Source organism: Triturus cristatus, chromosome 4_1 (genome assembly GCF_964204655.1).
Source record: "Triturus cristatus chromosome 4_1, aTriCri1.1, whole genome shotgun sequence".
NCBI lineage: Eukaryota > Metazoa > Chordata > Amphibia > Caudata > Salamandridae > Triturus > Triturus cristatus.
Window position 1 is genome coordinate 788,179,672 of NC_140585.1, and position 17,758 is coordinate 788,197,429.

The 17,758-nt window shown below is 43.2% G+C and overlaps 1 protein-coding gene and 1 long non-coding RNA gene across 3 annotated transcripts in view; one reads left to right on the forward strand and one right to left on the reverse strand.

The window, feature by feature from the left end:
• The window catches only part of LOC146855532 (uncharacterized), a 552,836-nt gene that overhangs the window by 280,846 nt on the left and 254,232 nt on the right, over positions 1–17,758 (forward strand). The gene's annotated exons all lie outside the window — the stretch shown is intronic.
• Positions 1–17,758, reverse strand: part of SLC38A1 (solute carrier family 38 member 1) — a 408,924-nt gene that overhangs the window by 37,166 nt on the left and 354,000 nt on the right. Inside the window, exons 8-10 of the mRNA XM_085653365.1 lie at positions 15,795–15,877; positions 11,909–11,967; positions 11,665–11,793 (exon numbers count right to left, since the gene is read on the reverse strand). Coding sequence (XP_085509491.1) covers positions 11,665–11,793; positions 11,909–11,967; positions 15,795–15,877 — 271 coding nt within the window. The remainder of the gene's footprint in view (positions 1–11,664; positions 11,794–11,908; positions 11,968–15,794; positions 15,878–17,758) is intronic.

A 17,758-nucleotide genomic window follows, 5' to 3' on the forward strand; every position in this document is an offset into this window, starting at 1 on the left:
ACAGCTTATCTGATGACCCACTCCACCGCAGAGACATTTCTGGTTTGTCAATGCTCATTTTTTTTGTCTCAACGTACACTTAATAGCTACCCACATACCTTTAATGATGGCCTGGCCATCTCTAGTGACATAATTGGAGAATAGGTATTAAATATTAAACATATTCCACTGACAGGGTAGGGCTCCGATCCCCAGGCTGGTCAGGCTTGCATTTACATCCGCTGCATTGAAAGCAAAGGGCATGTCATTTCGAACAGAGCATGCTGGGAAAACATGCTTCAAATACCAGAGGAAGTCAAGTCATGTCAAGGAAAACTTTATTCGATTGCTTTTTTCAACAATCAAAAAACACACTTTTCGTTGCACAAAATTACACATGATAAATATGCTAAAACAAAAAACACTCCTTAAAATTGAATATAAAATACATGGTAAATATGATGAAATGCTATTAAAAAATAACAATATGCCTGGACGGTTTCAATCCATAATTTGCAGTGAATTTCCTATGATATAATGCTTTCTTCAAAAAGATAGCTACCCTCCAGGCTATATGTTCATTCTCCATAAGCGGAAGTTTAGATAATGCCGGGTGGCATTGCCTCAGCCCCTGGTTTTTTAAAAGTGGAACTATCCACACTTTCCTTAACTCACTATATAATTTACAAAATAAAACGAAATGAATAGTGGATTTGGCCGAGTAGTTGTCAGAGGCATAATTGTAGATCACGAGCCCAGTCATTCATTGTAGGAAAGGTTAGGAGTCTACGAACAGTCCCCAGCCTAAACCTGGTTAATAGTAACCTATCATATCCACCAGGGACAAATGCTAAGTATGGTTGCATATCAAAAGTAGTTATGATCACCTGGTGCTGCTGGACACTGGGTTTTAAAATCTCCCTAGACATTCTTAACGTATCTAATAACTGGAGACCCTCCTTTTTTAGTTGCTTTCTTGTAATCAACTGGATGGAACTCGAAACCGGAAAATATTCAAAATGTCCTAAGTCACTCATAAAATCTCAGACAAACCTCATCCATGGGATTTTAAAGCCCCTTCCAAGTTAAGGGCATCCAATAGGATTGTGAGAAAGTGCCATCTTTCTTGCATGGTATGCCCCCACTTTTTGCTTAATTGCTGAATGTACTTTGACTGAGTGTGCCCTGGACTCCTGCCAATCAGGTGCCCAGGGCCTATGTTCCTTCCTTAAAACACACAAACTCCCAATTGGCAAACCCTGGCCACATGTCAGCCCCTAGTAAATGGTACCCTAGGTACCCAGGGCCTTGTGACCAGGGAAGGCCTCTAAGGGCTGCAGCACTCATTGTGCCACCCTTAGAGGCCCTGTACCCTTACAGACACACACTGCCCTTTCAGGCTGAGTGTCTGGGTACAAGGCAAAACAAAGAGTCGACATGGCACACATCCCTGTGTGCCATGCCCACCACCTACACTGCCATGGCATACATCAGCCACCCCTCTAGCTGGGTGCCCTATGCCAATGGTGTGGGCACAGGAGCAGGAGCCCTGTGCCCCTACAGTACCCAGGTCCATTCCTGGGCCCTGTAAGTGCAGTGCTGCCATTTAAGAGTATATGGTGCTGGGAGCTCGTCAAACTCGAAATCCACACCACCATAATGGCAACACTGAAGACTGAGAAGTTTGGTATCAAACTTCTCAGCACATTAAACCCACACTGATGCCAGTGTGGGATTTAATGTACCAAGCACCCCAGAGGGCATTTTAGAGATGCCCCCTGAAACCTAACCTACAATCCACGTCTGTTCTGAGGCTGCCTAGGCTGCCACACAGCAGACATGTTGCTGGACCCCTGGGTAGGAGAGCCCCTGCTCTCCTGGGTCTGCAACAATGCACATCCTGGGCGAGGTGCTAAATCTCCTCCCCCAGGATGGGCAGGGGCAAGCTTCAAAGGCATGCCACCTCTGTGAGCATCCCCAGGCTACTGCAACCCCCCACTCTGGCGGGAAGCTTGGCCGGAAACCCCAAATAAGGACAGGGGATGTGCCAGCCTGCCAACCCCACCCCTCAGGTGTGGGAGGCGAGGTGAAGCCCATCTCCGGGCTCTCGTCATCTTGAAGATGGGAAGCCCTGCCCAATCAGGATTAGGCTACTGCCCCCCTCCCACAGGAGAGAGGCAGGATAGGGGGTGTACCCACCCCAGGACAGGGACCCATTGGTCCCTGCCCTTCACCTACCTGTAATGCCCCTAAATCTAGTATTTAGAGGCACCCTGAACCTTCCTTCCCCAGATTCCAGATTCCAAAATCCGAAGAAGAGTTAGAAGAAAGAAGACCTGCCCTGCAGCTGCTAAGAAGAGGAAGACACCAACTGCTTTGGCCCCAGCCCTACCGGCCTGTCAACCCTCGAACCTGCTCCTGCTCCAACCCGGCATCTCTTGTGACCAGCAACCTCACGAACCCCGGAGGACCTGGCTACCTTTTGACTCTAAACACCCTGGGACTCCCATGAGTAGAGGTTCGACTCAAAAACTACTTCTAATCCCTGGCAGCAGCCCGGAACCGCGAACCCAGCACACTCTGCACCCGCCAAGCCTGGCCTGTGCCGGAGTGAACAAAGACCACGAGGATTACCCCACGGCGACTGAGACCCCGAGTCCGGCACCCAAGGACCTCCCTCGACACTCCTGAAGAAGCCTGCAGCCTCAGAACCAGGTGCCCCCCCCAACCGCGATCAACAGAGGGTAAGATTTCCCGACACCAAAAGGCACCCCTGCACCAGGCGCCCCGCGGCCCCCTGTGCCCAATCCCGTGGTACCTACCTATCCTCCAACTACCCAGCTTACCTCTCGAAGTGGTGGTGGCACCTGAAGAATCTTCGTCCCCGAGCTTGCAGTCTTTTTCTAAACCGGAGATTTCCCATTGAAATCAATTGAGTGCCCGAAGGCTCAAAAGCACCCTGCACCCAGTCGCCCGAGTGGCCCTGGCAGTGCAACCTCTACACCTATATACTTCCCCTCTTGCCCTGAGTAAGTGACCAGGAGCCCAGCTCCCACAGCTGCGTGGCCTGCTAGTCAGCAGCCACCAACCAAGGCCCCCCTACCTCTCATAGGATAACATTGGGCCTAACTCTCTCTGCACCCGGCCGCCCTTGTGCCGCTGAGGGTGAACCAACTGTACCTACCTGACCCTGGGAGACCCCTGAGTCTATGCCCAGAACTTTAACTCTGCCAGTCGAGTACTTACCTTTAAACCGATAACTCAATTTTCTCCATAGGGTAACATTGACTGGCTTTTCCTGAAATTTCTTCTGTGTGTGGACTTTTCAAAACTTAAAATATTCACCAAAAATCAGCCGAGTAACTAAAAAGAAAATACTCACCTGCTCTTAGGTGAGCTCCCAGTGCTGGATCTTGGTGCCTAGCACTGACTCTGAAAAATACTTACAACTGTACTTACCAGTAACCCAATTTTCTCCCATAGGAAATCATTGACTGTTTTTCTGTGAAATTTCTTCTAAGTGTCAATTTCTGCAATCTTTAAATACTCTTTAAAAATCGTATAATATCTGAAAACGTAATTACTTACCTGTTTTGGATAAAGGTCCCAGTACTGAGTCTAGGCACCCAGTACTGGATTACAAAAGTAACGAGAACATACTATACCTGCAACTTGAATTTTCTGCCATAGGGAATCATTGACTGTTTTCTATGAAATATTTTCTGTGTCAACTTTTAAAATAGCAAAATATTGTCTAAAAATCATAACAGTAATTAAGTCGACTTTTATCACTTGATTCCAAGTTTGACCCAGTACTGAATCTAGGATCCAGTCCTGGAATTCCAAAAGTAATCCTAAAAGTAATCTGTGGCATATAACTTGAAACTTCCATTGAACTCAATGCATTATTGTGTTTAGAATTGTGTTGCCTATTGCAACCACTTGTAACTTTCTACAAAAGTCAATTGCCAATTGCAAAAGTATTTATATAAAGCATCTCATTCTGAGAAAGTACATCTTAATACCTATTGTTGGTTCTAAAATAAAACAAGCATATATTTTGTATATATAAACCATTGGCCTAGAGTTCAGTTATTGAGTGTGTGAGACCATTTGCTGGCTGAGTGTGTGCAACAAACGCTTTACACTGTCCTCTGATACTGCCTTACTGCTCGACCAAGCTACCACTTTAGAGAGTAAGGTTATATCTAACTTTAGCCTCTGCCTAACCTCTGAACCTATTTGGGAACAGTATATACAGAGCCACTTTCTCACAAGGATATCCCTATTTATCTTGGTCTGTTCCTTTGACCAAATCTTGTGCCAGAGGAGAATAGGATCCAATTTTATGACATCAGAGATATATTGGAGACCCAACTTGGCATGCCAAACATATGAGGTGGTGCTGGCTGGTAATGACAAAATATATCTTTAAAAAGTGCTTTCCACTACTTGTAATGGGTTTGTGTCAACAAAGCCCCACACCCCCGCCCCGTACATCGCAGTAGGAATACATTTGGCATTATATATTTGAATGAGTTCTCCTGGCGGTTTCCCACCCAGTTTTTTCGAAAAAGGTAGTAAGGGCAGTTGTTGTCCTTAGAAACGCCAGCTTTTTAACAGATACAGCTTGAACCGATGAGTCATTCTGGTTGAATAAGATACCAAGATATGAAAAGCTCTTTGTGGGGGCTATCTTCTGCCCCTCCACAAACATATCCCTGGCCCTCTGGCTCCCACAGCAGCATCTCATTATAAAGGTCTTAGTGATATTAATACTAAGACCAAGATCCTTCATAAAATCTGAAAAACTATCCAACACCCTCTGTAGACCAATTTGCGTACGTGACATCAACACTGCATCGTCCGCATAAAGGAGAGCAAGTATGGGACGTCTACCTATTTGGGGGAAGTCACAACCATCCCTAAGCAATGCCTAACCCAACCCATTAATATAAAGATTAAACAGGAAGGGGGCCAAGACACAGCCTTGCCTGACCCCCCTCCTAATAGGGAAAGAAGCAGTGCACTCACCACCCAGGCCAAAACGCACTCGTGCCTTTACACCACTGTAAAGGCATTTAAGAAAGTTTATAATGTGAGGGTCAACCCCAACAGTCTCAAGACCCTGTCAGAGTTTATTATGCCTCAAAGATTCGAAGGCCGCAGTCAGGTCCACAAAGGCTAAAAACATTCTGCCCTTCTTCACCCTAGTATACTTCCCCACAAAAATGGCTAGGTTGAGACTGCTCGGTTGTCCCTAGCCCCTCACAAAAACCATATTGTATATTGGATAGGACTTGACCAGCCTCAGCCCAGTCATGTAGGCGTTCCAGGATTATACGGCCAACTACTTTTACCATAGAATCCAGTAAAGAAATAGGCCTATAACATCCTGGATCCTGGCAGTCCCGTTTTTTGAAAATGGGAACTATGATAGATTCCACCCGTGTCATTGGAAACGAGGCCTGACAGCTATCGTTAATTACCTGAGTGATAATTGGCCCCCAAATATTAGTGTTTGCCTTGAACAGATCAACTGGGACCCCATCTGGACCCGGGGCCTTGCCACCTAGACTGGCTGAGAGTGCTCTGTTCACCTCCTCCAAGGTGAACTCTAGGTCCAAATTGTGGTTGGTTTCTTCATGGGGATTGCTAGTTTGCATACTAAGGACTTCCTGTCCATTGTAAACCATAGAAAAATGTTCAATCCAATGTTCCTCGAAATAGCAATTTCTGTTGAGTGGCCACCTCCAGGTGATAGAATTGGGGCTTTAATTGCTCTCCAAAAGGTGGCGCTATCTTTCATTTGTGAGGCTTTGTGGAGAGATTCCCAAGCTTCTTTTATCAGGGCACTCTTTCTTTCATTTAGGGCCATCTTATTATCCCTTTCGCCTGCCTAATATTATCTGGAATTCTTGGTAATTTGTGTAGCTCATACTTTAAATTTGAATATGCTCGGGTACACTTTGAATCAAACCAATCCTGGGGCTGATCCTTTTTTCTGTTTTGAACATACAGTGCTTCCCTAACCGCACCTGATATTTCTTGGAAAGAGGATAAAATACCGCTCGAGGCGGCTGACTCACTCAGACAAATGTCAGAAAGCAAATTTACATTTAGTTATCAACTGTTTTGTGACCACTATAGGATCCACCATTGACCAACGTAGTGAATGTCCATTCATTTTATCAATTTTGACATCTGTCAGTGCCTGTTCAACTTTATCATCCCTTCCAGGTTTACATGTCGGCAAGAAAACCGATATGCACAAAGGGAAATGGTCACTCAATGGGTTGTCATTAACAATGAAAAATGCAACCTAGATGCATGACTATTTGACCAATAATATATAGTCTATTGTTGAACTTAGACCTCTGCTATTATAAGTACGGGGCATAGAAACCGATACAGCACATAGTTCATTTGCAAATCCCAGATTAGAGCCTAGAATCAATTCATTGAACAGCTTCCGCGTCTTGGAGTGACAAAAGTGTGAATTGTTTATGCCTTCTTCAGCATTGAGACCATAATTTTTACCATCCTCATAGGAACACAAAGCACAGTTGAAATCACCAACCAAAATTAACATCATAACTTTAGCCCTGTCATTACACAAAGATTTCAAATCATTGTCCAAGTTTTTTACCACGTTATCAAGCTTATCTAATGGGATATTATTGTAAAAAGTGGCCAATACAATACAGTGAGAGATACTTAGATGTAATTTAATCAATTGATAGTAACTTTCCCCTAAGTGTGATTGGATCTTTTTTATTACTAACTTATTAGATATGTAAGTACAAAGCCCAACCTTGGCTCTGCCACTTAGGCCCCCCACTGCATGTGTATTAAGTGTTTTAAACCCATTTAAATGGGTTGGTTCCTTGAGCCATGTTTCCTGGAAACATAATATATCAAAGTTTAATATAAAATCGCACCATATTGGGTTATTCACCTTGGAGCGTAATCCAGCTATGTTCCATGAAATGAGGCTACAATGAGAACTCTCAGTGTTACACGAGAGTCTAGCTGTTACAGGGTTGAGGGGCATGGGGCCACCATTACAAGTAGGTATTTTGTCTGTGCATATACGCTCATATGATATTAGAGAGGGAGCCAGGGTCTGCAGAGTGGTACATATACCTTCGAGTTCCCCCTCATTAGGAACCAGAAATGGTATACAGTTCCTTGCGCTATATCAGCTTGAACAAAGTTATTATCCTGTCTTGACGTCCTATCACCATAAAGCCCATAAGAGCCGCCAGAGAGGTTTAGGAACTTGCGAAAATCAGTCAGTCAATGTCTTCTAATGTATTCAAAATGTCAAAACGATTCCTGACTGGGACTACATACTTTGGCTGTCTAGGCCATGAAAAACTCTCTTCTTCAGCAGAATACCATGGGGGTTGAGGTGGTTGGTAGAAATACCCCAAAGGTAGAATATTTATCCCCTTTGACCTTATAGGCCAATTGCCTACCCTATCAGATATAGTCTTGACCAAGCCTGGGGACCTGAATGTTAAGACCACACAGTCTCCAGTTAGTGTCTTAGTATACTTTCCTACCCAGCCAATCCGTTGTGCCATCTTATATTCTGTAAACAACGTATTGGTTATACCAGTCCTTGTGCTCAATAAATGTAATGATTTGTCCCTTAATGTTGACCAGTGCTCTAAATCAACAGGCAGCAAAGGGGGAACTTTAGCCAGGACCACTGTATAAGGAGTTGCTTCTGGAAGAAGGTGCAAGTTCGTGATTGGAGTGGGGAAGTCTCTCTGATCAAAATACAGCAGTCTTTGAGTGCTTCTTATCTGGCCTCCCTCGTCAGGGGGGGCCCCCTTTAGAGCATTTACAGCCTGATCATGCCCGTTGATCAAGTCTTCTTTGGCATAAGGGGTCACTAGATAGTTTAATGAAGTGGAAGCTGCTCTCAAACATGACGTACCAGCCTGTACTGTATCTTTATGTCCTAAGTTATACGATTTAGAATGATGTACACTCCCAAACGCAGAATTGCTTTCAGGATGACTAGACAATGGGCCCATACTTCTACTAGGTGGAATAACCTCCGCTCTACAATGACAGGTATCAGGAGGAGCTGCGGAAGTACTAATTGCAAACTTTTCAAGGTTAGCTAATCTAGCCTCAATTTGGGATAGCTTTTGCGTCATCGGATCTAAGAGGGCTAAGACTATTAGTTCTAACCTTTTCCAAAAATCCTCCTTCTCCTGATCAGGAAGCATTCCTGTTAGTACAGTATCCTTTGGGACCGGTATAGGTCCCCGAATGGACTCACTACCTACAGGTTTTGTTTTTCATCATAGTGGTTTAGGCAGGGAATGGTTTTGTTTATAGGGACCCTGCCCCTTCCTTTTCATGGATGGTGGTGCGAAACTGTTACTATGACTAATTTTTGTTTTCTGGCCCCTAGTAATTACGTTCGGCCTAGGTGGTTTGTCTACTGTCTCAGGAATATTTGTGGTATCTAAGTCCACGGCCCTAGAGTGCTGTAGGTTAATCTGAGAGGAATTTGCCTCGATGTTAGTATGTGACATAGGGGCGGTAGGTACAGATCGGCTTAAGGAGCTTTGGGGCTCTAAGGATAGTCTGCGCTCTGTCAATTCGATTTCATGTATGAGTGCAGATTCAGCCCTCAGTAAAAAGGCATTCAGTGTCCCTACTACTCCCTGCCCTGTACCAGATTTAAGTCTGCTCATTTTCGACGCCCCCAAGATGAAAATTCTGTATCAAGAGTAAAAGTTAACACAGTACCTTATAATAGCAACGAATATCGTCCAGAAACCAAAAATGACAGTGGTGTGACCCAGCCTGGCCTCTTCCGGCCACTGACGGGCTCAGAAGGGCCCGCCCTTGGCCCGGGCTTAGCCCGGTCGCGCCCGCGTGTGTCCCGTGCAGCGGGGAGCAGAGCTCGCTTTATGCTCCGCCTGGTGCGGTTGGACTGACGCGTGCGGCTCCTGCCGCAACGTGCTCTGGATCTTGAAGTCCTCAAACTGCGGGCGAGAAAGTGCAGCATTCCTCCGTCGGGAGAAGTAAGGTGCGGCGTGCCTCTGTTGCAGGGAAAGTAAAGTGCAGCGTGCCTTCAGGTTTGGCAGAGGAAGTCAAATTCTAAGGTGCCGCAAAGCAAAACGTGACAAGGGAACCAGTGAAAACAGAATTGCTCACACTAACCCTATGTCTTCTACTGTGTCTATTTCTCTGGTTTCATTGCATCCGTATGTTGACTATTAATGTTGTTCCTGTATGCCAGTGCATGCAAAAGCCAATGTTTTCGAACTGTGTGTATTTATAAGTGGTTCCAATGCAAATTGGTAAACGCAAAATGCCTATAGGCAGAGGAGCTATTTCATGTAAAAGCATGTGAACTATAGCTTGGTATTATGGTGACAGCACGTATAGTAGTATTTTTCAAATTCATTATGTCTGAATATATCAATCAAATTACTGACAAGAAAACTATCACATTTGCAGATTGATCTTACATTAGCAGAAATAAAGCTATTTCATAGTAAACAAATACATTTTTTAGGAATTTGCTCGTATGGGCTCCTTTGTGGAAAATAGAGAGAAGGTAGTTTGTAATAAGCCCGTTTCACCCAGAGCAAAACCTATGAAATGCTGGGTTCCTCAGGGCTGCTCCCGGAACCCCATTCTTTTTAATGATTATATGACCCCACTATCGTTATTGGTTGAGTCTTTCCGCATTAAGGTCATATTGTATGCTGACGATACACAGCTATTGCTCAAATAAATGTTTTCACTATTCATGAAGGCACTACTTGGCTGGCTTAGGGCAAACCAGCTGCAATACAACCCAGACAAAATAGAGATCCTGCTGTTTGGGTTGGACCCACTTACAGGGTGGACAGGAGCCTGGCCTGTAGTAACTCCCTTCTGCCTCCCCCAAAGGACATGGCAAGAAATCAGGGCTTTTTGTTTGACACACAACTTGCCTTTAAAGCCCAGATTGTAGCGGTAGTGAAATCCTGCATTTGGATTCTAAGAATGCTTAGGAAATTCCAGACTTTCCTTCCAAACAAAGCACAGATCACATTGGTCAGGGCTCTGATTTTGTCAAGGCGGCACTATGTCAATGTTCTGTACCTGGGAATTCTGGATTATTTACTAAAACGTCTGCAAGTTGTGCAGAACAAGGTGGCCCGCCTCCTCCATAAGTAACAAATCATTCCTCTGTATCCCATTTTCTAGAGAAACTCCACTGGTTACCAGTCCATAAGCATATTATGTTCAAAGCGCTTACAATGTCTCATCATGCCCTTCCTAATTCCGGACTAGTTTACTTGAACGAGGGAATCAAAGAGTGCATACCTGGGAGGTTGTTGTGCTCTAGAAATGCTTGCCTGTTATCAATCCCCCATTTTAGAAAAAAACTGAGTGGGGGCTCCTCCTTTATGGTCTTGGCTGCAAAGATGTGAAGTGGTGGGGTGTTACGAGAGATGGGTTGCTGACACCGGCGGCAACCACAATTCTGTTCCCAGACACTCTCTTCCTAGGGTCTACCACCAGGCAGTCACCTGGGGTTCATATGTTCCGGTACATAATTGGGTGATCACTGGTCCTCATTCCCTCATGAAATTACCAGAAATTTGTTGTGTGGCAATGAAACATGTCGGCCATTCACATGGTCTGAACATGGGATTTGGTTTTAATAATGAGTGTGGGCATGCCATAAAGACACATGGTAGATGTCACACATAACTCGTTTTTAGTGTGCCTGCGACTAAGACCTTTTTCTTCCTTGATGAGGACCTGGGAGGCACAGACATGTGTGTAACACCGGATGGGGATACACACAAGCAGCACTTTTTGATTTAGTTTAGGTGTTGGTTCCTCCGGTTTATATGAAAGCTGCCAATGATGAGAAAGCGATCAAGTTGGTGAGTAACAGCCATGAAGGTCATGGTGTTTGCTTATGTGAGGTGCTTCCTCTATATATATTTTTTTTTCACACAATCATTTTTTGAACAGTATTGATGTGAATGTGTCTAGTGAGTGAGATATAAAGTGTGATTGGTTTGTCAAGGACTTTGCTGTTAATATAGTCGCAAAGATGTGGAACCAGATGCCTGTCTATATGAGGTCCACATCAGATGAAGTAACTTCCCAAAAATTCTTGAAAACATAATTATTTAAACTTTAATGGGATGTTTTGTACCTGACAGTTTGTCCTCACCTTTTGGCTGTTGTTTTATGCCAAGCACCAGGACACCCACTGAGTAGCCGTGTGCTATATAAAAGCTAAACATTCATTCATTATCTATGACAGCTTCGTTCACAGCTGAGCGCGCTGTGAACATTGCACTATATACCGTGAAATCATGGTGCATACATTTCTTCAATGACTACATGATGTATTTCTTATGTGTCTTTACATCCAATAATCTGTTCTTAACTTTTAAAACTGATTGTTGCCTCGTATTTATTCTTAGTCTATTTATTTTCAGAATACTTCTAGAAAAAACATCAGATTATCCAACTTGATCCATTGGTAACAGGACACAATAGAGTCATAAGGGAGCCCAAATCCTTCAGTAATAACAACAGGGGATGCGATTAGCAATTCCCTACAGTCCCACAGGCCACACTATTAGGCTCCAGACAATTTGAGGTCTTAAACATACAAGCTTGGATCAAAAAAGTTACCTTTGAATTGAACGTGAAATACTTTGGTGTACACATCTCCTCAATTGTAGATTTATCATGCGGTAGACTGTGCATTGTTCCATTCACTTCTGGTAAAGGACAAGGGATATGAAACTTTTTGTAGACAACCTATAAGGAAATGAATACTGTACTTAAATCAGGATCAGACAATATATATACAATTGTGAATGACAGATATGTAGACTGAAAAATTCAATTTACTTTATCAACATTTAGAACTTACCACAATGAGGAAAAAGAACATGCAGCTCAAGGAAAATCCACTAGTGTAACCAAGGTACCCTAAAAAGAATTAAGACATTCAATCAGTCATGATGAGAAGGCTGAACAAAGAGTGAAAACTTGTATTTTAATATTATGGCTAGATTTATCACCTGATAGAACACCACAGTTAAATGATTATATGGGACATAAAAGTCTAAAATTAAGAGTTAGTGTTGGATTTTATCAGGTGTAGAAAAAAACACCAACACCACCGACACACTCAGAGTCAGGGCCTAAGTGTGAAAACTCTATAATACAAAATTGGGCATTTGCTCCCCACCTTGAGAAAACATTATTACTTTGGCTAACTCTGAATGTAGATCCTGCCAGGGGCCACTCCAATTTGAAGATGCCAGTAAAAGGATGTTGTATATTTTCTGAACCCTCTCAGTACAAACTGGAATCAACCTGTTCAGACGAACGAAGACAAGTGGATAGCACCGATATTCATTGGATATCCCTGTCCTGCACTGGATTAATCTTTTATCTAAAAGTGACTAAGGGCCTGATTTTAAGTTCGATGGATGGGTGACTGTCACAAACGTGAAAGATATCTTGTCTCCAGTATTACAAGTGCATTATATCCAAATGCACTTGTAATATGGCTGCTGGGATATCCGTCATGTTTGTGATGAAGCAACCCATCCGCCAAACTCTAACTCAGCCCTAAGTCTGGTGGTTTTCAGTGGCTCAGTCTCTTCCTTGAGGTGACCAAGCTCCTCGCTCACCTGGCCCAACAGAGGACCATGCCACTTGAAGACTTATCTCACTTGTTTGTCAGACATGTTCCCACTTTTAGTGACTTTAATCGCTGCTCAGAATAAAGTGTATGCCATGGCTGTACCACTGCATTCCCACTGTATTCCCATACGAATCATTTAATGTTGTGCAGCACATTATTGATGTAGTTTCAAAGATTAATGTCTAGCAGTGATTTTTTATGTTTAGATTTCCTTCATCTGCACATGGCAGTGTTTCTCTCAACTGTTTGAAACTGTGTTGTTTAGTTTCCGAATCCCCCACTCTCACCACTTCCTACAGGGTTTAAACCTTCAGATTAACCAAGCTACCAAAATGGTAAGCTAGGAATTGCTGGTGGAGAACTGGCTCATCTCTGTTTGTGAGTAAGACACACTTAGGAGTGACAGAGTTTTGTTATAGTGAAGAAATTCTGTTTTCCCTTTTCCTCCCACCAAGACAGTGATTTGATTCCCTTAGTGAGACAGAATTGGAATCTTGGAAGAGAACAGCCAATATTTTACCATTTCCGTAACAGAACTAGTTTTTAGGCAAAATTTATAACTATAAAATTATAAAAAGATATTATTGCTCTTTACTTTGAAAATATGTACATTTCATATATTATCACATTTAAATGAAAACACAAATGTAATCTCCTTAACTTCTCAGCAATAAAAGCCGCACTCTTAGATGCAACATCAAGTACCTCCACCAGCCTCTGGCCTTACGTGCCAAGCTTGCTGGCACTGTCCTCTGCAATCCCCCTTATCAGTTCAACCTGGTTAATAAAACTGATGTTTGTAAAATGTTGCTATCTTTCAAAGGACTTGGCACTGACGATACCGCTATCTCAATATTTGAAGATGAACCTGCAAACCTGCCGAATATGCAGTACTAACTCTCACAGGTCCACCAATGGACGCAGAATAATTGTCTCTATTTGAATGACGATTAAAATGAAATCCTCCACACAGGGCCTGTTACCCGTCCCACATCTCTTTGATTTGGCTTGAATCTTTGGGTTCCCTGAAAAAATGGTTAATAGTCCCGGTACGCGGTTTAACCATAAGCTTCCTTCAATTATGAAAGAAGAATTATCTAACCCCAGCTACCCTTGGGTAGCCATTTACAAAAATATCAACATAAGATAATCATTGTCACTAAATCAGAATTTCATCATCTGTGAATGCTGAGGTGGGGCGAGGGACTTTCTACCACTCTTCCTCCTTGCCCAGAATATTTCACAAGATTTAGCTGTGGTCTTTATGCCTGGATGACTGAAATAGACACTATAAGGCTCTGCTAAATAAACCTCTCTCAGAACCAGAACTATGCCCAGATCCTCCTGTTCAGACTGAAGCAACAAGATGGAATCTCTGGAGGGAATCCCCCTAGCAAAAATGCTGTTATGCATACCATTAAAAGGTATAACAAATAACAAGCATTAGGAAACATAAACACAGAAATCAGATCGAGAATTGGGGTTGCGATTGGCTGGACCTGTACTGATCTTTAACTGACTTCAGGTTATTCAGTGCGGTCTCTGATGTTGTGGCAGCTCTTGTGACGCCTTTCAGGGCCAATCTTGACTATACAGGGTGGCAGAATAAAGACTCTGTTCCAAATTCTGTTCAGTTCTAATTGATAAGTTGAAGCTCTTGTTTCCGAAGTTGTGTAGTACGGCAAGTTCTCAGAAGAGGTTCATTCTTCTGTCCCGAAGGGCCATTAGTCTGTTCTTTGGTGTACCTCTCTTGAGCTCCTTCCTCTGTCCCAGAGTCCCCAAGTTATCCACACTACTCAGCTTATTTCACAACCTATACTGGGAATTCCTATGGCCTTAGGTATGTCCATCATGATAGGGAGTGCGCCCCTAAACACCTCTGACTAAACAAATTGCCTAAATTAAACTTGATGTCTATGCCCTCTAGATGCATGGGACCACCAGAACCCTTACCGCGGAGGTCTGACCAATTTTTAAAGGAATCAATTTTATTCTCACTTGTAACCATGGCAATATCTGCACAGTAATGAGAGGCTTCCTGCTGCTGTATCGCAGGTTTGTTTTTGTCATTCAATGTATCTATGGAGTTGCCTTTGTCATCATGTTCTACGCTGTCATCCCTGGAGACATTGTGTGGCATTTATGCTTTCACTGCTGAGACCTTTGTCAGACACAGGAAGTGACTTCTTATGGTCTTGTAATATCTCCAGGACTGTATCTACCAGAGTGAGTCAAGCAATTTGGGGATCTTCTTCCTATTTCCCGCTGGTGTCCTCAGCTGAGGAGGAAGATCTGAGTATGAAGCCCTCATTCTCGTCCCTGGCTGTAATGTACTTGTTCGCTTTGGGTGGCATCATGGACTGTCCTGTTGAATGAAACCTTCACTGGTGGTTCACCTTCAGTCCCCAGGAAAGCCAGTAGGAAGGATAGAATGTGCTACAAATCCCTTGAGCCTTGTCACGGCTATGAGCGCTTGGAACCTTATCCAGGAGTGAATGTGGATTGGAAATCAAGAAAGACCTTCCTTATGGAAGCTGGTTTTGAAAATATGAAGACAGCACAAGTATAGGAGTGGCATTACCACTGAAAAGCTAATTATAGTGCTTTAAAAAATAGAAAGTGATGGAAGCCTGACATTTAACTACTACTTTGAAACAGGTTCTTGTAGTAATGCATAACAGGGCAAAGCTCGCCCACCGAACTAGAGTATGGTAAATGAAATCAAGTGCACAACTAATTTAGCCATGAAAATGAGTTGATTTATTAAAAAAGTGTTGACATTGAAATATCAATTACATTTTGGGAATAAGGCTCCGTTCTGATGGTTACTCGTTAGTACAAAGAGCCATTGTGCGGTAAGGACCCTGAGATACATATGCCATTCAGTGTGCAAATAAACATTGTGTAATAAGAGGGGGGCCCACTTTTTTTATGAACTGTGCCAAAATGCAACATGTGATGAGGAATGAGTGAAACAGGATCCTCCCACAGGTGAGTTCAGAACCTTCACACCACATACGTATTAAATAGCACTGCGGAAAAAACAAATTCATTTAAAAAAGTGTCAATATTTTTTTAACTTTAATTCCAAGTGAACTCTCACCTAGATTTTTCAGGAGACACAAGGGTAAAATAATAGCAATGGTGACGACAACCACGAGAATTCGGCCATCCACATACCAGGCTCTGTAAAGAAAAAAACGTATGAAATCGACTCGCAGTGTAATTAGCATCATCTATAGGGTTTACATGCGCAAGGCCACCTCGCTAACAGTGCACTTTTCTTGAACCTGTTGCACAGTACAGGCAATTAAAATAAATACATACTTGCCAGTCTTTCAGCCCCTAATTGATGCAAAAATGACTAGTTGTGTGTGTGCTCACTGCTAAGGACCACTTAACTGTGACTACAGAGTGAGATGTTTGATTTAGCTTAACTTTAATTTATTCACTATTTCTTCATAGAATCAAAATTTAAGAGGGAAATTCTCCTTTTGCAAGGTGACTATGGCGAACATTGTGTCCACTGGCATCGTTGGGGGGCTGTGGGGGTAAATGAGACCTGCGCCCTAGCTTCATTTGCCTTGGGCACCGTCTCCACAGATGTTGACTGTTGCTCCATGCCAGGAGGCGACACAGGAGCAAAAAACGAGAATCACCGAAAAAAAGACATCGCTTCTAGCCACATAAGCAATATGTCAAACTATCATTCAATACACTATGTGAGGCACAACATGACCCTACATTTCTTCTAAAAAATGATTCATTATTAATTTGCATGTATTTATCTGTATTTAAACTTATCTATAGATGTGTATGCACACAGACACACGCACACACACTCTCTCTCTTGCCCCTTGTAGCTGGTCTCACCCGTTTTAGCTTTGGCCTATAGTAGGTACTCCTAAAAACAAGCATAGGCAAAGCCAATAGTTCTCGCTTATGAGATCTATTGACTTTGGCGATGTTTAGTAGCCATGCTGTACAGCAGTGAAGATGCTTTGCACTGTGGCTAAAGCTAATTTTTAGAAAGTGTTGTGACACAGACCGGGTAAGTGCCTTAATGCTGAATGCATCATAGTCCTTGTTTCGGCTTCGCCTGCACAGTGCTTGTGCTGTTCTTGTGAAATCTATTGTACTTAATATAAATCTTTAAAATAGGCTTACATCCCGCCCTTACTTTTCATTAGTTTGTGTGCTTGCCACGTACTAACCAATTCCTATTGGTTGCAGCGTGCTTTTTCCTGTTGTTCCTTGTGTGTTACTCTTATCAGTGTCTTGTGGTCCAAGTACTCCTTTTCAGTTGGCGGTTGGTACTTCATTTATTCGATTTCATCTGTACCGCATTTTTTCTTCACATTTACCTAATCTCTCCCTGCCTGAACGCATTTATAGTGTGCTTGTTGACTGCATGTTTTTTTGTTTGTTCCATGTCTTTGATTTAATCTTGTTGTGTTAGCACACATTTCAAGCATTCTTGTACAAGATGTTGAGCTGACAGCGAGGCTCAAACCTGGCTGCAAGGTCAGCAGTTCTGGTTGTTACCCCACATCGTCTGTACTGCTCCTGCGCTTCAATTTTCAGTACTCTTGTTGTTTTCGTTCCAGCGTGGCATTCCAGTTAATGGCTTGCCTATCCCTCCCACCATTCAATCCCATCGCGGCATGCCCCTTCTCTCTTTCCTCCCTCATACCCGCCTCAATCTGTCCTTGTTTTAAACAGAGGTGGCTCAATGCAGTGTTTCAACCCCCATTTGCTTCCTCCCTCCCACGTTGTGACGCTCAGCTTTCCTGGACTTCCACTGGTGATCCGGTGATTGCAACACGGACTGCTGTTTAGACGGCTCCTTGGTGAAGATGCCATTAAATAAATATATTAAGAAGGAAAGAAAACGTATTATTTTGGAAGAGGGAGAGCCGTTCTACCTGCCTGGCCTACCCAGCTCGAGCTGCTACGCTTCGATGGTAAGTGTTTTTTTGCTTTCCCACTAAACATGTTAACGGGGACATTCGCATCTTTAGTTTTCTCTGAAGGTGAGGAAAGCAGTTCCCGCAAGTAAACTGTGCA